The 21,928-nt window shown below is 43.9% G+C and overlaps 1 protein-coding gene across 7 annotated transcripts in view; it reads left to right on the top strand.

Annotated features, from left to right (window-relative positions):
* Positions 1-21,769, top strand: part of palld (palladin, cytoskeletal associated protein) — a 60,205-nt gene extending 38,436 nt beyond the window's left edge. For 5 of the 7 annotated variants that reach the window (XM_037114483.1, XM_037114484.1, XM_037114481.1 and 2 more), the window contains 12 exons: positions 10,219-10,896; positions 11,683-11,827; positions 12,105-12,206; positions 13,396-13,434; positions 14,340-14,561; positions 15,000-15,149; positions 15,458-15,546; positions 16,773-16,905; positions 18,472-18,679; positions 18,783-18,948; positions 19,520-19,653; positions 20,079-21,769. In XM_037114483.1, coding sequence (XP_036970378.1) covers positions 10,219-10,896; positions 11,683-11,827; positions 12,105-12,206; positions 13,396-13,434; positions 14,340-14,561; positions 15,000-15,149; positions 15,458-15,546; positions 16,773-16,905; positions 18,472-18,679; positions 18,783-18,948; positions 19,520-19,653; positions 20,079-20,239 — 2,227 coding nt within the window. In that variant the 3' untranslated portion in view covers positions 20,240-21,769. Of the gene's footprint in view, positions 1-3,282; positions 3,425-10,218; positions 10,897-11,682; positions 11,828-12,104; positions 12,207-13,395; positions 13,435-14,339; positions 14,562-14,999; positions 15,150-15,457; positions 15,547-16,772; positions 16,906-18,471; positions 18,680-18,782; positions 18,949-19,519; positions 19,654-20,078 lie in introns of those variants that run through there. The other 2 variants (XM_037114487.1, XM_037114485.1) reach the window with 2 other exon arrangements.
* Positions 21,770-21,928: the final 159 nt, after the last annotated feature.

Below are 21,928 nucleotides of genomic sequence, written 5' to 3'. Positions count from 1 at the left end.
TCATTATTATCATATTAATTTGACTATTTTTTCTGATGATGATATATGTCAGTGTATAAAGTATTATCTAATTTAGGTCCAATGAAATTAACTTTGTCCACTCTTGTGTTTTACATTAAACAAACATATTCTAACAATTTTTCTTACTAAATAGAATACCAACATGTGTTTATCACATAGATTCATAATGAACACATTTGAAGATCCATCGTTTTCATTGGACAGGAAGGGTATGAAAACAATCTGAAAAAGTAACAATATTAAAGTATGAAGTAGCAGAAAATAGAAATAATCAAGTAACTCAAAATTATACAGGACTTGAGTAAAAATGCTTAGTTGCATTCAGTCACTGATCAAAGTAAACTACACACCAAATTGTATATATAAAATCATAAAACATTAGCTGCTGCAGTTTCCCAACATACCACCAGAAAGCTGCTTAAATTATAAACTGATGAAACATTTAAGTTTCCCAAGTGTGTCATGCTCTTTGCCTCTCCCATCACTTCTCGCCAGGCCAAGTTATTCTTTCCATTGTGTAAAATCCTTTACCCATCACCTACCATGTGTTTAAATGTTGGAGGGTCTTATTTAACCCAAACATGTTTTAAGCTCAGTGCACAGAAGTTTAGCATGATACGATCATATTAAAATACAGATCCACCAAAATTTGAAATGCTATAATATTTGATTATTGCCACCTCTAACTCAACCAATCACAAGCTTCCAAACACACAGGAGATTAGAACAACAGTGTGTAAGTGACACCATGTGTATCTCTCACTAACTCTAATGTTTCCCGGCCCTGCGTACTTACACAATGCAGTGATAAAGATGAGGAATGGCCTAATCCACTTTAATGTGGCCTGAATTGCATGAAGCTTGACCTTATACCTTCCAATCCCTGTCCGCTGACATAATTGCCATACCACTGAGATTAAATGATTTCTGCAGTAGCTCCAAACCACTTTAACCCCAGTGAAGCTGTTGTCAGGGGAACAGCGTCCAAACTGAAAGAAACAAACCGCTCTTTGCCAACAGTCCTCATCCGTCTCCCACTGTCACACACACACAACTTGTGTTTACAGCATTAGGATACAGCAGCTCATTGTCTCTTTTTGTCTGTCCCTGTCCGTACTTGTTTATTATAACAGACTTGAATTTATATCAAGCTTGTTGTAGTACATTTAAAGCAGAATCTATACTCTTCCTGTGCTGCATTGCTGAGCAAGGAGCTCCGGCTGCCAGGATTTGTCGCATATCTGCGCTGTGACTCAGAGCTTCCTCTCAGCAGTGTGTTTGTGTTTACGAGGTGCAAGTCATGAACTCTCTAATGAAGTATTAACAATCACTTTCTTGTCGAGGTGTTGCTTGTGGTTTTATGGAAAGCGGGAAACATGCATGTTAAAGAACCACAACATATGGCTGGCTGCACACTGAGAGCTATGCTTGTGGTTCATCATCATCAAACATCTAATTAAAAATGGAGGGAAAACACTGACAGATTAGTCAGTGGATACCTTCACTTCACTGAACACAGGCCAGAGTGGTTTTTGATTAACCAGCAAAAGGAAAAACAGGCCGAAACAGAAAGTAAGTCGTCGTCAGTGCAAGAAGTAAAAAAGCAAAATGTAGTGAGTAGAAAAAGCAGATAATTTCACATGAACCTCCACAGTCAGAGATGGGCAGTCCTTAAAAGGACATGGGAGACACAGGATTGGCTGAGACACGGCACCAACTAACCACTGGATTGGTCGGTCGGGCTAGAATGACCTGCATGGAATGGAGAAACTTTCCAAATAAGGAAGAGAGTTGTCGAAGCTGACCTTCACAACACAGACCGGGGGCTGGGAGAACGAGGGGTGAGCGGAGGGAGAAGGGAGCGATTAAAAGACGTGGGGAGTGAGAGACCAGGGTGTATGCTTGAGAGTTGACAGCATGGAAACTAACAGGCCTCAGTGATCCCCTCATAGAGAGCAGACTGTGTTTCCCAGGAAAGAACACCCTGGTATGTTAAACACAGAGAAAGACACGGATAAATACACATGGCCGCACATACACACACGCACTCGGAGAATCAGATTGTTTCCGGATGAAGTCAATCATCCTCTGATTAGATGCTGACCCCGGCTGTGTGTGTGTGTGGTGGCTCGTGTGGTATAGACTTTATCTCCCTTCGCAAAGTCAGACCAACGCACCACTTCCACTTGTGGATGTAAATTAGAGGGTGTAACAACGTACACGCACTCTAATTTCATGACACTGCTGTCACCAGGAGAGGATTCACTCTGACTCGCCTCCAAGTGTCAATGAGTCAGCACACAGGGGAGCGACTCGCACCTCTAGACAGAGCAAGACCCTCCTCTAATGTCTCTCTGAGCTTTCCTCAAAAAAAAAAAAAAACAGACAATTGCTGTACATACACACTTACACACAGGACCACACTGGACCGGATCCCTGGCCTCCCCTTCCATCAACACGCTGTGACTCATGAGCAGCCTGGAAAACGCACACCGGCTCTAAAAATAGAGGCATTACATACAAAAATAGAAATGATGAATTCCCATAAAGGTTTAGTCTCATCCCACAAAAATGAGGGAGAAAATTCTTTTATTGAGAAACTGAATATTTGTGGACATATTTCAGTGAATGAAACCAGATCTGGACGGTTGTGACGGCAAGTGTTTGCACACACAGTGGCACACAAATTGTTCCAGAGGGCCAATAAAGTACATGTGTTACATAAAACTGTTACGTTCCACATGTTCGGCATTTAGATAATAGTCACTGTGGCTCTGCGTGGATAAAGTTTCTGTGTGGGCATGAAGAGAAAACAGAATGTGGGGTTTATTTCCAGAGAGGGCGTTGTTTCAAAAGTTACCTTACAATGGACACATTTTATCTGTGTCACCTGACACTGAAAGAATTGTTCAGATGATTAATTTCCTAAACCTATCTTTTTCTCTCCTCAGTCATCCTGTCTCTGTAGTCCTTAGTTATTCAGGAAACAAGATAAGTTTGGACACAATAGGACGACTAAAAACAGTAAGATAGATTGTCATTCTGCTTTTCTATATGGTCACTTTCTTTACTGCGACTCCAAAAGCAGCAGCTATTTTTGTTCCCCGACTCCTAAAGTGAAGTTCCTCAGTCAGCAGGACCACAGTACAGTATATGGCTGAGCTTTTATTCTGAAAGGAGTTTTTTTCCTGAGGCAGGCTTGAGGCTTTTATTGTGAAGAGGAGGAGCTAACAGACAGACTGACTCATGCTTAGAGAGAGAGAGAGAGCGACTGGGTCTGTCACCGTCTGGCTGCTCGCTGCTCTATATATGCTCCTCACACCTGGCAGGACAGCAGAGCAACAAAGTTAACTCTCCTGCAGGGAAATATCAGCTGCTTCACAGCAAGACCACAACACTCAAGGTAAAACTTTTTTGGTGTACACTGATAACTCTTTAAAAGTAATCAAACTTCAGCGGGACAGATGGAACGATGGATAAACAATAAACATAATGCTTCTCTTTAACTTTTACACCTTTAACTCTCAGAGAGGAAACTTTTGGAAACTTTAGGGTAAACTTTAGGGTACTTTTATTTATTTGATTGATTTATTTATTTGTTTTATTAAAAAAGTACTGGAGCCAAAAACTTTGTCACTAAATTTGAATATAGTAGACGAAGAAAGATGATTGTGGTAGATTAAGGACTGTTTTCCCTCATGTGCTCCTGGTCTCAGCATGTTAATGTTTAAATCATATGTTTTCAGAATGGGTGTGTGTGGTTTTCTGGGAGCACAGAGAGGCTGACTGTGATACCCATTCATTTGCTGGAGGCTCAGGAAAGGTAGTGAGGTCAAGCTGTGGGGAGAAAGAGAAGAGGAGCGGCATCAGTCACAGCGAGTGACTCAAGTCTGCAGCTTTCTTTCTAGTTTTGCATCTGCTGTTTATGTGGTGAGGTGCGTTTGTTTGCAGAGCTCCTCAGTGGAGTCGGATGGATTAGTTAACACAATAGAGTCTGTTAGGCTTGAAAGCTTGTGTCTCACTCGACTCGAACTCTCTCACTGGTTGATACCTTATGAGCCAACTCTTTGCTCTCTTCCTTCCTCCTCCTCCTCTCCCTCCACTCCTGCTGCTAATCCCATTTGATGGCAATGTCTTTCCAATCCAGGGAAGAATGTCTTCAGCATTCTTGCTATAGAGAAAGAAGAAGAAAAAAAAAAAAAAAAAGCTTCGTCTCACTTGGACAGAGAGAGCATAAAGGCGGAGGAGTGGGGAGAAGAGGGAGGGATGGATGGATAGAGAGAAGGAGGCCTCGCTGATTGAAGAGAGCCCTCTTCACCTACACTTGGATATGAAATGCGAGCCCAGATAGAGAGCAAAGGGGGGAAATAATAGAGGAAGAAAAGAAAGAAAGTAGGGCAGGGAGGGAGAAAGTGGGTGAACGGAGCAGCCGTGAGCTGTTGGCGTGGCTGGAATAAGAAAAACGCTCTGTGCTACGTTTTTAAAGAGAAAGGGGGGGGAAGGAAAACAGTCTGGTTCTGTTTTATGTGGTGTGTGTGCAATTAGAGCCAAAGAGAATGAGGAGGAGTGGTGGGGAAAAGGGGGGCTGGGGTACGTGGAGAGGAGAGGGGTTGAAAATAAGTTAAGGACAGCAAGAGAGAACAAAGACTGAGAGAGAGAGAGGGAGAGAGAGAGCATGTCAGCTGACGGGCAGAGAAGTGAATGAATGGAAGCTGCAGAGGGAGAATTAAACACTTTTTTGTATGTGTAACATATGGAATATCATGAGTTTGCAGCGACCTAGTTTTTGGGGGGTTAAACAGCCTCTGAGATTATAGAAAATGTTCTTGGAAACTTGGAGCTGCTTCTTCACAAGTCGGGATTCTCTTGTGAGAGTGGAGAGGGAGGGGAGGAGGGAGAGTGATGCGTATGAGGGGGAGAAACAAATAGAGACACAGACTGCATGAAGATTTTACTTTTAAACTCCTAGATGTACAATCTTGATGATTTTGTGTAACTTAATCCTTGTTATGGTTCAATTCTGACTCACCAAGTGTCTCATTCTTTTCAGTAAAGCTGGGTAATTCCCAATGTGACACATTTCCAATGGAAAATGACACAAAATCCATTTCCCCACATCAATCAGACCATAGTTAATTCACCAGCAACTTGTCTCTCAGTTGAAACAGCAAGTCTTACTCAGTCTGTCAGTCTGACAGTCATTAAGACATCAGCTCAGTCACTACGTCAGATTGATGTGTGTTGTTGCTCAGGGGCGTCAGACAAGCTGGTGTTGACGCGCTGTTCTGATGATGCAACGCTCGATCATGAATGCAAATCAGGAAAACAGGTGTTCACTAGAAAGGTGTGTAAATCACAGCTCTGTTGATTTTTATTTTGCACGTCTCCTGTCATGAACTCCATAGACACGTATTACTCATGTTGTGTGGACATAAATCTGTTTGTACACAGACGTCATGGGAACCCATTTTCCTTATGGGGACCAAACAAGTCCCCGTAATTTAAATGATTATGTATTAGAACAAAGACTTTGTATAAAGTTTGGTTTACGTCAAGTTTAGGTGTGTGCGTATGTGTGTGTGTGTGTGTGTGCGTATTACTCACATTGTGGGGTCGGTTTATACACTCTTATTGCGGGGACCTATTTTCCTTATGGGACAAGACCACATGACATGACTCATTGAAAATAACAGTGAAGACTTGGTATAAGGTGTGTGTGTGTGTGTGTGTGTGTGTGTGCGTGTGTGTGCGTGTAACTATCTCAGGCAGGGCTCCCAAAGCTGTGTTTGTGTTGTAGGTGTGATACCGGAGCTCAATTTAACAATTCGGATATAAATCATTTACAAACGGCAAGGTCACGCTGTTACTAAGTCACAGGTGTTTGCAGTGACAAACACACAGAAGTGTAATGCAAACTCACAATGGGCCTTTAATAGCCTGAACGTTGCAAGAACACCCACTGAAGCTTTTCTTTTGTTACTCTTGTAGCCTTGAGGATACCTTGTTTTATGCATCTTCTACCCTCCTTTTTTTCTGTTGCTAAACATCTCTAAAATCTTTATAAGAAAAGGCACGTCCTTAGTTCCCCTCATGTTGTTGTGTACAGAAGGAAACCCCTCATTACTGCCCATGTACACTGGGCTACTTCCTGTTCTCCCTCCCCAGTGCGCTTCTTGTCATCAGCTGGCTGAGTCTAATAAAGCGGCTCCGTCTCTTCTGAGGAGATGAGCTTCAGAAAAATGTGTGGATAGCTCCCAGCATGGTCCGCTGTGGAACAGTGGATGAGTTTCTCACGCAGCCTGGGTCGTTATTGTTCAGGAAGCACAAACCAAGCGGCACCGAGTAAACATGGCCATTTAAGATGTTGAGGTCTACTTTTATTAAAGCAAGATGCTGCTGGTGAAGACTCACTGTGTCTGGCACGCCTCTGATACATCATTGGGCTGTAAAACACACTTTCAATTAAGTTACTGTTCAGCTGTTCCTGGATCTGTTTATTGAGCTTTTTCATGTAGAAACAGGAGAGACAATGTTACTCCAGACCAGATCCCTCTTTACCCCATTAAAGAATTGACAGACAGGATTCAGCCCAAGGAAATTTTCATATTTCTCAGGATGAAAAAGAAGACAGAACTGCTCCGGCTATTTATACCACCAAAAATCAGGGCAAAGAAAGAGAGACATAAGAGTAACTGTGTGTTGCAGAATGACAGACAGAGGAGCTGGAGCGTTTTCCCCTCAGCAGCCAGAGCCAGTTGGCCCGGACTAGAACAGCAAAACACAGAGCCGTTGGCATGGCCACAGAGGAACACTTCCCTCCTAATTCAGACAAAGAATAAGAGAGGGAGAGAGATGGAGGCCTGTTCTGCTTCTGGGGCTGTTTGTAGATGCCTTATAATGGTTTACACGAGGTGCAGGTCAGGTTTTACAGCAGGGCACAGCTGGGATGAAACGGCAGGACACGGTGCGAGTACAGCGGCCTCGTCCTGCACTTTGTGGTCAAGACGGTCTGGACGATCAGAGCCGGAGGCTGCAGAGTCACACAGTCTGGATGACCCTCCGTCCTCTCCTTGATGTAAATGCTCAAGTGGGCCATAAAACTGTTCATGCAGCTGCAAATTATACAAGCTGACCTTTTCATTTTATTATGAGGCATGCCATATGGCTAAACAAGAGGCAAAACTAATCTCACAAAATTAAAAACCTTTTGAATAAAGTTAATTTTAGTGCAGATGGACAACGTGACTGTGTATCAACACATGCTGCACAGACTCTTGACCATACTAAGACAGAGACAGAGTATGTTATGATACAATGAAAGATGGCCACACAGCAGTTTGGCATTGTAATGAATGGAGGTGCTTGTTTAGCCGTAGCCGCTTTATATAGAAAGCACCTTTTAAGGCAAAGGGGTGATGTCAGTTGCAGCTAGATAACATCCACTCTGCCTCCTCCTCTACACAATTATATACATATCCCCCTGTCAAAAACTGAACAGTCGAACAGAGATGTTTTTCTTGCTACAAGGCTTATCTGTTCTGTCAAAAACATAGGTGAACGCTGTGAAGGTCTTGAGGTCCCCTCATGCTGAGGCAGTAAAGCCGTGTGTCGGGCTTCAGAGGGATGAGGCTGCGAGGAAATGAAGTGTGTTTCCTCTCTGCTGGAGCTGACGGGCAGGGTGCTTCTCCCCGACGCTCCGAGAACACAGCCAAAAAAGGAATCAAACCGCTGCAGAGCGCCGTGAGCCTCACAAGCTGCCAAACTATTCCTGTAAAAGCACTCTTTTGGTGGAGGGCCGAACAGGAGATGTTTTGAGAATGTAAAGAAGAAAATGTATACAGGGAGGAGGGGGACACGTTGAATCGATCTTGTGCTCTCGTGGTCCGTGAAGGGGAGATCCAGGTTGTGATGTGCTGGAATGATCGCAATGGAGGCTTTTGAATTAACGACTATTTATTTGGGCATGTGAAGTCCTCTCTGGAGGAGAGCATATGACCAAAATAACTGGCTAGGACAGACTAATCAGTCATGTTGCTGTTGGAGCGTGTAGCAGATTTGTTACGCGATGCTACAACTGTCACTTTTGTGAAATATCCACTCGTGTTGTTGCAAATGTATACGAGGGGAGAGTGAAGAGCTGGGGGGCTCTCTCTGCATTCTCACACATGAAAAATAGTCGAAAGGCTCCACTGATTATTCAACATCTGGAAACGATTTGGGCACGTGAACGCAGTCCTGGTGGACTCCTGACAACATGCACCGCTGGGATGCACAGTATATTCTGAACAGGCTGCCTATGAAGAACTCATCAGTCTCACACACATAGCTGTATACTCTAAAGGTTTGAAACTCCAACCTTTCCCAGATCCTTCCTGGTCCTGAAGGAGAGCTTCTGAGAGTTCACTCGTGGTTTTCAAAGTTAGTGCTCTTTAAAAACCCTCCTGGTGCACGTTGAGTTCATTTCAGTGATTCTACGAGGAAGTAAAAAGTTTAGGTTCGAAGCTGATGACGCTACACAATTCTAAAAAAATCCCTTTTTCCCACAACACAGTGAATCAACAACCACACCTCTGTGAAAAAACACAATACTTCATCGTCAGGACCCATCCCTGGCAAAATGACAAGGCAACGTTGCATTTCTGTTTTTCTTTCATCACAGTTGCCATTCAGAGCCACACCTCAGCCGTGTGGCTCACTGGTCCTGGTTCTCATCTGAGCGCCGCACCAGTCCGTTAAAACTGGGCTGATTTTCACACTACTACACTTATCTCCCCATTCCTTTACCATACTTGATGTATTGTCAACAGGCTGGCTTTTTAAGAACGCTTTGTTAAAGGCTGGAGGCTGATAACCTATCAGTCCGTGCTGCTGGTGCAGTGGTTTCCTTCTCAGAACACACTCTGACACACACACACACACAATTTGTCTACATAAAACTGCTTTGCCTGACAAGCTGTCGCCTTCAGACCAGAGAAAAACAGTTCAGTTCCTGTTGAAAACCGTCAGACTCACAACCACATGCACAAGGATTCCTCAGAATCCTTTGTGTGTTTCATGATAAACGTGTGCACGTTTCGATGCGTCCCAGCACTTTGATTGCCGTTTTAACTCTCCATCGATTATGCTCACATCTGGCACTGAAGATTTCTGCCAGTTGTGGTCTGACTACAGTTGGATTGAGAGCAGGCGATGGTGTCATGCATAAAGTGAAAACAGCTGTGTGATTTTGTAACATTTTAACAAGTGTGTAACTTTGTTACAGTCGTCCCCTCCCCCATCAAGAATAGAGATGTTCTCGAACCATTTTCTCCTTCCTGATAAAGATTCCGATAACTGAATTTTTGCGTATACAATACAGAGTACTGATCCAAAACCATTTAATTTAAAAGAAAATATACTGTGCATACATTATAAGAAAAGGGAGAGTATAAGATTTTATCACAGATAATGATAAAAACACTCAGGATTAAGGTGATTTTCCATGATCGGAGTCATCAGGAATCAGGATAAATCTAGAATATTCTCACATGAGGGAGCTGGAAAAAGTTGTCTAGCTTATGAAAGGACTGTCCTAAAATGAATGCAAAATCCTAAGATCATCACCATGGAGCTGTGTCCTAAACAAAAAACAAAACAAGAAGCCAAATCCAATGAGTGAAAATACTTTGGATTCCAAAAAGGACCTGAGGTGTCCAGCATGTACTTATCCTTCATTTATGCAGGGGGACCTTATGATTTATGAACACTTTATTTATTTTCATCAATGATGATATATGTATTTTTTTCTTACCAGGATAATCATGAGATGCAATTTCTATATCGTCCCATGCCCATACAGTATTGTTATTTTCTAATAGTTGTATACTACGAGCACTGTGTGGATGTTATGTTACGGATATACTTGAAGTTACACGAGTCACTTTCTGTTTTGGGATATTGGCTGTTTGTGCAGTTTAAATTACATACAGGTGTTCAGAACACTGCTGGGAAGTAACCGGGTCCTGTTTCTAATAAATTAATTCTGTTGGTATCAGATCAGTGCATAGACTCATCTACTCTCCCCTACCTATTCCAGCATTTTAGGCAGCATCAGAGACATTTACGTTACTGGTGAGGAATGAAAATTGCTGAGGAGACAAAAGACATTTGTAGTTTCTGATATGTGTCACTGATGTTTATCGTCCCTCTGCTTCACAGGAACGCATCCCAGCTGAAGCAGCTGCAAGACCAGATTCTATTGGAGCAGCAGGAAGCAGCCAACTGGCAGCAGCAGGAACAGCAGAACCAGGCAGTCCCACCTCCACCTCAGCAACCACCTCAGGAAGTGCCTCCATCTTCTCCACCGTCTCCACCTCTACCCCCTCCTCCCTCCTTCCAGGAGCTGGAGAGTAACACAGCCATGCAGGCCAGCACCTTCAACTACGCCCGGCCCAAGCAGTTCATCGCTGCTCAGAGCCCAGGCGGGGCGGGCTATGTCACCCAGTCCTCTGGCTCCTCCGGGTCCAGCCTGTCCTCGCCCCTGTCTCCTCCCACCTCTCACAAGCCCTTCAGCAGGGTCACCTTGCCCCCTTTTACCAAGTCCAGCAGCGTGGAGTCTCCAAGCTCTCCATCTTTCCCGCCGCCACCTCCACCCTTCTTCAGCTCAAGCAACCTGTCCTCTCCATCAGGCCCAGCCCAAGACTTCCCTCCACCTCCGCCTCCTCCTCCTCCACCTATCTCCTCATCTCCAGCCTGCTCGGATATGTCCTCGCCGTTCTCCTCCGTCCCTCCATCTCCAGCCTCCAGCTTCCTGTCCTCAGTGTTACCCTCCACCCCTTCATCACCTGGCAGTCCTATTTTCAACGCTCTGGGCCTTCCGAAAGGCAACGGGACTATGTAAGTACTTTACAGTGTCTTTAGAGTTTCTGTCAGGTTACATAAGGTTTGTGTGGTCTTCATACAGGGCGAGCTGAGCTCCCTGTCAGATAAAACTGCTGACAACTGGAGGCAGGAAGTCTACAAGATGGAAGATGACACGCTTACATTTTTACACAGCATGTTTACAGGGAAACGTTAAATACAGAGCCCTTTAAAACACACACAAACCCACACACGTTGATCCCGAAGTATTCTCAAGGTGCAAGAGCTGGCATGAAAATATACAGCAGGATCTCAGAGGACATTCAAATTACATGATTGTAGTTTCCTTTCATAATGAACTGTCCGTCAGGATCTATGACTACTCATACAGCTCCTATGGACTGAGGGGTTGCTGGTTTTATATTCCGGCCTCTGCATATTGAGTTAGCAGATACAAATCTCTTGTTGTGGAGATAATCCTCCTCTGATGGCTGTCCCAGAGGCAGAAATTGTGTTTATTTTTTTTTTCCTCCATCAAGGGCATTCCGCCTTCAACACTTTGCCAGTCATTTTTCATCGGCCCCTCACTCACTCCTGCACTCCCCCTCTCACCCTGGCATTCCTGCTGCGGTTGTGAGAGATAAGAAGACACACGCTGGAATGCAATAGCCGGACACGTCCAGATAAGAGTGGATGTGAGAGAGCCAGAGAGGAGCATGAGGGGCGAGGGGAGTTGCATATTGAGATAACGTGTGTGCGTCACAGAGCAAAGTGCCACAACTTTAATGTTGACAAACGTTTCTGTTTTTTTGCTTCTTTCAGCAAAGCGTTCCCCAGGAAGTCCTCGGTCACCAGGACGCCCCGGGCCCCTTCTGACTCCGACATCCAAGGATCCAAAGACGCCGTCATCCAAGACTTGGAGAGAAAATTGCGCTTTAAAGAGGAGCGCATAAGCAATGGTCAACAGGTGTGTGTCTGTGTGTGTGTGTGTGTTCAATTATTCCTCTACTGAAACAGCTGTGTGCAGGCAGTTATGAGCGTGTTCAGTAACACAGTTATAACAGTTTTTCTTCCCATAAGTGTGTATTTAAAATGGCTGTTGTTCCCCCTTAAATAAATTCATAATGTTTTCTCCATCCCTCATTAACACAAAGTGTTGATACAGTAGCTGATGGTGTGTATAAGTGTGTTTTCTTGCGACTCACACACTAACCCCCGCTGACCGCATTAATCCCTGCTTCCAGAGGTTAACCTATGAGGAGAAGATGGCTCGCAGACTGCTGGGTGCTGACAACGCTGCCACAGTCTTAAACTCACAGGAGACGGAGGAGGAGCCCATCACACAGGTACGGTGGCTGTTTTTTAGGATCCACACACCTGGAAGGGCAAACCACACGCATACACACTCACCTGAAATCATACAGGCATGGAAGCGTTTGACGAACATGTCCACACCCGCAGCGTTTACTTGGTTTTTTAATCCCACTGTTGCATGTAAACAACACTCAATCACAGTGCTATTTTCTGTTTGGTCCTCCGATATGTTGCTGGTGTCATTCCTATCTCATGACTGCTGGCTTTCCTTCATATACTGTTGAATTAGAGAACACCCCCCAGCTCTGGTCCCTGTAAACACTCGAAGAGCGAGTTATGAAAGTGGTGTATAAACACTATAAAGTCCTCCAGAGCCCTCCATAAAAAGCTCTGTTTATGCAAACTGGTGGAAACCAATGTTGCTGCAAACATACTGGGGAGTAACACGTTTGAGGGCTTGTGTAGTCATTAGTCTAAAGTTGTGTGGAAGTCTAGCACCTCCACAAGGTGTTGGTGGTACGAATGAACTGGCATTTTTGTGTTTGTCGTGTGTGCAAATGGTCAGATACGTTTACCCTTTATCACGGTTTGTTTCCACCTATTGAGAAAAGTCTGAATTTGTATATTTATAATTAGATTATTGTCATTTAAAATTAGGCCACATAATCCATCGCAGTAATGAGGATTAAACCTCATTTGAGCCTCTTACTTGTAGTTGTATTATCCATCTAGAGTGTTTTGAACTGCAGTTTGGTCTTCAGTTTTATTTAGTTAAGGTATTTCAAGCTATATAGTAGATCTTAGTATGCAGCAGAGAATGGCAGAGGTGAAAGTGGCATTAACAGAGAGCACACACTGAGTAGTTAAGTGAAGTCACAATGCAGATGTAGTGAACGTCACAAGAACAAACAAAGCTGTGTCCACACTGACACTTGAGATCGAGTTGGCATCGTGTCATCCCAGTGTGATTGTAGCCTGTTGGCATGAGGAGTGATCTGATTGGTTGTGGCACTGTTGCACTGCATGACTGAACACAACTATAATCATGTCGTATTTTTATGCTTGAGCGTGTGAATGCAAATTATCTGTTTTAAGTGCAGGTAAGATGCACACACACACACACAAACACACACACAGGATAACTGTTTCCCTCCCTGTGTGATGATGCACAGTGACAGAACAACACAAAACACACAAAAAACTCCCTTTTTCTCTCAACAGGAAGACAAGTCATCTGACAGAGAATCTTTCCCTCAAAAGGTGGCTGAAACCTTCATTTCTCTCTGTCACCTTTTTGTCTTTCACTTCACTCTGTGCAACATGTCACTGTGTGTGGACGTGCACACAAAGTCACGCTAAAGGCTTGTTCACTCTGACCAGAGCAGAGCCTGGGAATTAGCTGATAAGGGAACGCATGGCTCACAAAAGGCCGTGTGGCTCCACACTGACTGTGGAGTCCATTCACAGGCAGGTGTGTCTGGTAAACACAAGAGAAGAGAGCTGATTGAGCATGTAGACACTTTTTTACAGACTGTTGTTGTTCAGTGCGGGTAGTTTGAATCGATTCGGATAATGAAGCATGTTCAAGCCTGATTGCAACACAAGTGAGCACGTTCGTTTCAGCCAGAATTCACTCTTTTCTCTCTGCAAAGCACGCACTGATGTACCACATTTGAGATTTAAGTAGCAATTAGGAAAACTCAATATTACATTGTAAGATTTAAGAAAGGAACATGCTGCAGCAGGATAACACCTCAGTAGATCAGAATGGGCCACTTCTATAGTGCTGGAGTGAGTTTGAGAGGATAAGTGCTGGTTCTGCAGCTGTACCCGAGGCCTGTCATTATCTGTGTGATGTGTCATCAGACCATGCAGCTCTGCAGATGTTCCCTCTGCCTCAGCAGAGCTGCACTGATGAGAGATTGATGGAGCTGGTGGGAGGAAGGAGTGGCTCATCTGGGCAGACTGAATTAGAGAATTGGGAGAAAGTTGGTAGTTTGGGTGACGATGCAGACAGGTTAATGAAGGTGTAACAGAGGGCAACCACGGTTCCATTGAAAGCTTTCTGCATGCTGCTTTGCCTCTGCCACGTGATCACACAAACCCTAATGCGGTATGTCTGTTTTAGGCTTCCTGCTAATCTCCTCTCCGTCTCTGGTTTGCAGGAGTACAAAGTGTCCAGCTTCGAGCAGCGCCTCATCAGCGAGATTGAATTCCGTCTGGAGCGTTCTCCAGTGGAGGAGTCAGACGACGATGTGCAGCACGATGAAGACTCTGCCGGCCAGGGGGTGGCACCGTCCTTCGACCAGAAGTTAAAACACTACAAAGTCTTCGAGGGCATGCCGGTCACCTTCTCCTGCAAGGTCATGGGAGACCCCAAACCAAAGGTGGGAGCATGTACTGAGCATGTCATCGCCTGGGATGAGATTATTAATATCAGATAAATGTTGATGATTATGAAGCATTCGGCTTCCTTGCTTGGGAGTCGCTGATGTGTGATGTTGATGATGGAGGGTACAGATATTGTACATATGCTCCATGTTGTGATAAGGGGAGGCGCTTGGCAAGAACACACACCGGCTGTCTGGCTCTGTCCATGATAATGACATGCTGATGACAGGCTTCAGATTGAACTGATGAAATAAAGAAAAAGAAGACAGAAAGAAAGGGGAAGAGATGAGAACACATTTTTGTGTCAAGCTAAAAAATGTAAAATGTGATGTGCTCCATTCACAGTTTAGGCAGTTAAAGCAAATACTTCCTTCTTTTATCAGTATCTATTAAATCATATCTTATTGTTTGATCTGTCTTGTTGCGTGTCCCAGGTCTACTGGTTCAAAGATGGCAAGCAGATCTCCAAGAGGAGCGAGCACTACAGGATCAGCCGCGACGCTGACGGGACCTGCTCCCTGCACACCGCCGCAGCCTCACTGGATGATGACGGCAACTACACCATCATGGCAGGCAACCCTGAGGTGAGCAGACGGCTGCACCAGATAAAATATAGTAGTAAATTCTCTGCACCTTTTCATTAAAAAGAATAACAAAGCATACACACGTCTGTCTCCAGCCCGAAGAGGAAGAGGGCGTTGAATGAGACAGGAAATCACTAAAGCCCTCCTGAGGGTCAAACGTTCATGTGCTACAGGCTTTCTAACAGCTTTTTCCAGCTCTGACACTCACATTTTATTTCCTCCTCCCGGTCTGACTGCTGCCAGTGATGTGGTGAAGTGTCAACACCTCGTAAGCTCCCTCTCCCTCCCCTTCTCTCTCTGTCTCTCAGGGCAGGGTGAGCTGCACCGGCAGGATGATGGTCCAGGCGGTGAACCAGCGAGGCCGCAGCCAGCGCTCGACACCCGGACACATGCGCAGGTGAGCACAGGATTACCTTTCTTCATGTTTTACTGGCTGGCATACGTTGCAGCAGGCTGATCGCCATCTGCAAGACGTCTGTGCTCACTCGCACTTCTTATTCTGACGTGAAATGTTCCAAGATGCTGCTGTTTACGCAAATGTTTGATGCGAGCTGATTCACAGTTGTTCCTTTGTGAAACCGTCTGTTCAGGAGAGAAAAGCTCTGTGTTAATGAGAAGGGAAAAAAAAACCTGTTTGCTCTGGTCTGTTTTCCATCGCTCTAACTACCCTACATATACGAAGTGCATTCATGCATTCATCCGAGCCCAGATATCGTGAAAGAAGGCACACAAGATCAGAGACTCTCCTTACAGTGCATAAAAAAAACCCCACCTGTAATCTGTTATCTAGATGAACACTCCCTGAGCCCAGAGATGTTTTTGCACGAGAAGAGGTGGAGATAACAATCTGTGTCTCCCACTCGCTTTCTTCTGCCTCCCTGGTTGACATGCAGTCAGAGCGGTGATGTCACTGTTTTAGGGCAGAGTCACATCTATGGGTCCTGACCTGCTGTGAAGGGCTGAGGGAGACTCCCATGGGTCAAGAAGGAGCAAGTGGAAGGATGTCAGAACAGGAAATAAGGCCCCAGGAGTTCATATTATGTCTATGAAAGACGGGATATACTGTGATTCAAGCAGTTAAAATGCCTTTTTGCCAATTTTTGTGTAGATTATTACTGAAACTACAAACAATTGTTATCACATGCAAAGTGTCAACTTCATCAAGCATTTTTAATCACTTTTTCTGGTAGTTTTGGTCAACCAAACTAGATTTCTCCCTCTGTCGTTCCATGAATGTGGAAAGTTTTTATATCAAGACTGAGAGTATTATATTCATTATTACAATATATTAAAGGGGCAATATGTAAGAACTTGTGTTGAATCAGTCAGAAATGTACTAAAACTATTGACTGATCATGAAGAAATAGCAGTTTTGATGTTACCATGTCTTCATGCTTCATTATATAGAAATTGTTTTCTGGTGAAAAGTTTAACATTCAACCAGTGTAAACTGTACGGCTCTGTTCAAACAAAATACCTCTTAAAGCTGGGATTTGTTGATATTCCCTCACAAAATGTGTTTTTCATGAAGAAAATGAATCCCAAGTTTTTGTTAAAATTCCACCTTTTTGAAATACAAATGAATTCAAAGTAATAAAAAGTCTGTTTGCGTCTGTCTGTCAGACCCAGGTCCAGGTCTAGAGACAGCGGCGATGAGAACGATAACATCCAGGAGCGTCACTTTCGCCCACACTTCCTGCAGGCGCCCGGTGACCTCATCGTTCAGGAGGGCCGACTGTGCAGGATGGACTGCAAGGTAAATACACACCTTTTATAACTGGGAACACGACCTGTACCAACATGAGTGCACAGGGTGATGAAAGTGGGAGGAAGGTCAGCGTGCTGATGTATGATATATCATGGCTGAGACAAATTTCATCTAAAACAGTTATTCACTGATCAGCATTTGGGGACTTCTGGCACTGTTTTACTGCTGAAGTTAACATTTTGTAGTGCTTAAGATTAGCTTTATGCAACTTCTAGGGCTGACAGACTCATAGAAGAAGTCTTTGGAGACAGTACTGCTGACTGAGGGACATTTTTCAAAGTTAAAAGGAGAAAAGACAAATTACAAACCATGTTTTTTGGTCTGGTGTGGCATGTCAAGCAATGAACTTTAATGCGAACAAGACTTTTTTTATACACAACCGCAGGTTCAAGGCCTTTTTTGTGGACAAGCTATGCCAGAATCTGCTTGAATCAAGTTTAACAGAATGGGGTCACAGTCTAAATGAGCGGAATAGTTCAGCAAACAGCCGACCTCCACTGAAAAGTCCTGTTCTTCTCTCCTGCAGGTGAACACAGCATCCGATCCGTGCTGCTGTTCTTTGATAAAGACAAGAAAAAGAGAGACAGTTGAAAATATTGGAGACATGACTGGAGAGGAAAATGCCCGCACCAAAGAGAATATGTTAATCATAGTAATAGAGAAAGCCATTTCAGATCCGCCCTTTAATTCAGCGTCTGTATTGCTTTCAGGGAGGCTCCTTGTCTGCGCTGCCAAAGAAACATTTCTGTGCGTTCCAGTTTCTGCAGGGAGTGAAAAAACTAGCGGAGACGAGATGTTTGATCACATCCTCGGCGTTTTGAATGGCTCAGAGCAGACAGGGAGAACACAGAGGTGTCATTTTTCAGGGATTAAGTGGGATCAGGTTTTCTCCAGTCATTTTCCCCCGACACCACTCGGGCTTGTTTTCCGCCTTCATCTCCTTCGTCGTCACCTGGCCTCTTCCCTCCAGCCTGCAGCACTTTCTAGAAAACTCTTTGAAAACGGGTTCATGTCATAAAATGAAACAGACCCACAATTAACTCACTATAAAAAGACTGCCTTTTTTTACGCTTGTCAGAAATAAACTCCGTGTCTCCATTCCTTCAGAGCCCTTAAAGTCAGGGACATTTATAGCAAATATTTATTTCCAGATCATTTGTGGCTTTCCGAACTTTCCATGCTTAAAAAAGTCCCGACTTCTAAAAGTGTACTGGGCCGCTTCCAGAGGGATTTATCACTGCTTAGTCTGCTCTCTTTTGTGTTATCAGTGAATACTGTTGATCTCTGTAATACCAAACATATGCATGCCCGCAGTGGCACATTTACTCTGCTCTCCTCTCGCAGCAGTTTATTTCCCATGACAAAAGCCACCAGGCTCCTCCAGACGAACACAACACAGACAGATTAACCAAACACTGCTTTTTTCATACTCCCAATAAACACTCCCCGCCCCCACAGAGCACATGCAGCTAATATACTCACTTACTCCAGACTTCACTGCGAACAAGCGTTCTCTCATTCAGTGATTTTTAACGTCTGTTTCCCGACCTGTAGGTGAGCGGCCTGCCCACACCTGACCTCATCTGGCAGTTGAACGGACAGACCATCCGCCCCGACTCCGCTCATAAGATGCTGGTGAGGGAAAACGGCGTGCACTCATTGGTCATCGAGCCCGTCACCAGCCGCGACGCGGGCATCTACACCTGCATCGCCAGCAACCGAGCCGGACAGAACTCCTTTAACCTGGAGCTCATCGTTGCAGGTAAACAGAAACATGCAGTCGTTACATCACAAGCGTGCAGAAGATTCATGTTGGCACAGTCTGGAACAAGAAAACACTCAGTAATGTGCTGTTTTTCCCACAGCTAAAGAGATGCACAAGGCCCCTTCGTTCGTGGAGAAGCTGCAGAACACGAGCGTGGCGGAGGGTCATCCTGTCAGACTGGAGTGTCGCGTTGCAGGAGTCCCGTACCCACAGATCTTCTGGAAGAGGGAGAATGAGTCCTTCACTCACAACACAGACAGAATCAGGTAAATTAAATGTGTCAAGTAACACTTCTATATGGACAATAAAATAAGTCCCTCTCAAGTCAGAACAACAGCAAGCAAAGCTAATGTTAACTGGGTTAGCTGCTGAACAACTCTGTTCACCGACTATTAAACAGTAACAACAAACAGTTTTTAGCTGCACTGCCTTTGCAATTTTTTTTGCATCTAGCTTGGTAATAGCTTTAGCAATATATCCACCTAGCCTCATGGAACACTGGCGGGCAAGTATGTACGTAGACAGGCAGGCTGTCCAATCATTTGACACAGGCCGAATGAATTGATTGGATCGGCTTATTTCTGGCCGCCAAAAACAACAGAGAGTTTTGGTTTTTTTTTATGTTCATGCATTTGGTTTATCAATCACAGTCCAGCTACCAAGAGATCCACTTACAGAAATGAAAATGCCTCAGAATCCCTCACTTTAAATTTTAAAATAAGTGCATTTGATTTAAATTCCTGTACAAAAAAAAAAATTTGATTTCTCATGTATGCCTTACTTTCTTTCTAAACACGTGAAGGGGATCTTCAAATTTCTGTCAATTTTCTTTCCCAGCATGCACCAGGACAACTGTGGCTACCTGTGCATGATCATCCAGCCGGCCATGAAAGAAGATGCTGGCTGGTACACAGTGTCAGCCAAGAATGACGCAGGCATCGTCTCCAGCACTGCACGCCTCGACGTCCACGGTGAGCGTTGACTCTGCAGCACACACTCATAAGACAAAGATTTTCATTGACTGATTTTCTTTTTTTTTTAATGCCTAAACAAACTAAATAAACAAACTCTCTTTGTTTTCATAACTAATAAACAAACTGACCTTAAAGGAAAACATGTTTTACTTTGTTTATATGTGGCGGACCCTGCCACCCTTCTAGCTTCAGTGTTCTAGGACCTTATTTTCCTCTGAGAACAGCTTGTTTATTCAGTGATGGAAAAGATAAATATTTCTGAGTTTGTATTATTACCTCATTAATATTGTAAATATTAAGATTCTGAGTTTGAATTTCTTCTACAAATATACACAGTGCCCCTTTAAATCAAGTATTTCTCATATGGATTTTAAAAAAAAATAAAAAATGTTAACCGAACTCCCGCTCTGCTTCGTCCTCAGCTCAGTGGCAGCAGCCCAACCTCCCCAAGCCCAAGAAGGTGCGTCCCTCCACCAGCCGCTACGCCGCACTGACAGAGAGAGGGCTGGACGTGAAGGCAGCCTTCTTCCCCGACTCCAGCCCGCTGCAGCCCGGCGGCCTGGTGGAAAGTGACGACCTGTAGACACCACAGGGAGGATTGCGATGTCAAAAAAACCCCAAAACCCTGAAAGCTGCCCATATACCCCCTGTCCACCTGAGGGACTCTATCACTGAACTGCAGAAACAGAACTAAAGGGTCGGTGGGCAGAGTGAGCCGGTGCAGCGGCACATTTCATATGTTTTTATAGTCTGACACAATCCATTATATCACAGAATCCATTCAAGTTGTTGCCCCATGCTTCATTTTATCAACTGGACCTGGAATGATTGAAGTGTTTACCACGAGGAAAGACTGCTCATAAATACGCTCTCTCATGTTTCGTGAACTGTACGACTGTTGACTCTGTTTTGCATCTTTTTAAGTGCCTCTCATGTCTGTAAAGATTTAAAAACATGTTTAAAAATGAAACATAGAATTACTATGCATGTTCAAGTGGTGCCATTTGAATTACACAGACTAATACTGTATCTATACGTAGCACTGCACCGACTTTGTGTAGAAGCGGGACAGAAAAGAGGCTGAATGACTCAAAGCGTTGGAGCTTTGACAAAGAAGATCACAGACTTAATTATGTGGGCTTGTGTAGCACAGTGCTGATATCTACAGGTTGTAGTCGGGGCATCATACAGTCTCAGTAATGTCAGGTAGAGTAGCTTACAGATATTGGAAAAGGCCGGGCCTTACAAACAGTATGTTTAGTGTTTTTTGTTTTTTTTTTAGCAAAAGAAATGAGGTTTGGGGAAGAGGAACGCTCACACGTGAGTGATTTGATTGTTTGTGGGTGCAGCAGAACTTAAAGAAGGTCAGATCTGACAGACACAGGAAGGGACAGCGACGGAAACAGGCAGGTTTTTGTGACGGACATGTATAATGTGGTAAGTTAACGTTTGATAGAGGGATGTGAAGATGACAGGAAACTTTTGGTGGGTCATTTTCGAGATTTTTTTTTTTCTTTTCTTCTTTGATGGTTTATTTTAAAACGTGTGAATTGAAATGCTCTCACTCCAGAGAGGGTGCTGTGAAAGGTTTCAGTATTTGTCACACACGTCACAGATTGTCCATTTTATTTTTGTATGAAAAAAAAAAAAAGACTCCCCCCCCCCAGCAATCTTTACGTAAATTATCTCAGCAGCCTTTTGTTCACTGATGAAACAACCTTCTCTGTATCATGATGTTTTATAAATACATTTACTGCCTTAAAAACACTTTCAGGCTCGATACAAACACAACTTCTTTGCATGTTACTTTTGGACGTAGTGCCAAACAACTTTTTTTCCAGGATGTATAAAAACACTTTTCACCCAGAATTCAAGAGTAGAAAACACTCCAGGCTGGTGAAAAGTGAAAGGCAAGGTATATTTATATCTACTATTTTTGTCACCTCTGTAACTCCATACAAAGTGGACATCTTTCTCTTTGTCTGTTCAGAGCTTGCATCAGCTGACAGTTAACTGTGTTTGCACATTTCTATGCCAATCAATGCCTGTATATGGATTGTTCTCTTGATATTATTTTAGGTTATGAAAGTTAATAAAAATCAAACTCATAAGAGACAGCGTGAGATGTTTTCATAGACTGGCAGACTCCTTCCCAAACAAGAAGTGGACGCCAAAAAACACATCAGTCACAGTGGAAATACCACTAAACACTGCTAAAGAGCACTGATCTGAGTTTAATGTTTTAAAGGGGGACATATTGTGCTCATTTTCG

The sequence above is a fragment of the Acanthopagrus latus genome, chromosome 11 (genome assembly GCF_904848185.1).
Source record: "Acanthopagrus latus isolate v.2019 chromosome 11, fAcaLat1.1, whole genome shotgun sequence".
NCBI lineage: Eukaryota > Metazoa > Chordata > Actinopteri > Spariformes > Sparidae > Acanthopagrus > Acanthopagrus latus.
This window is presented reverse-complemented; position numbering and strand designations above follow the sequence as displayed.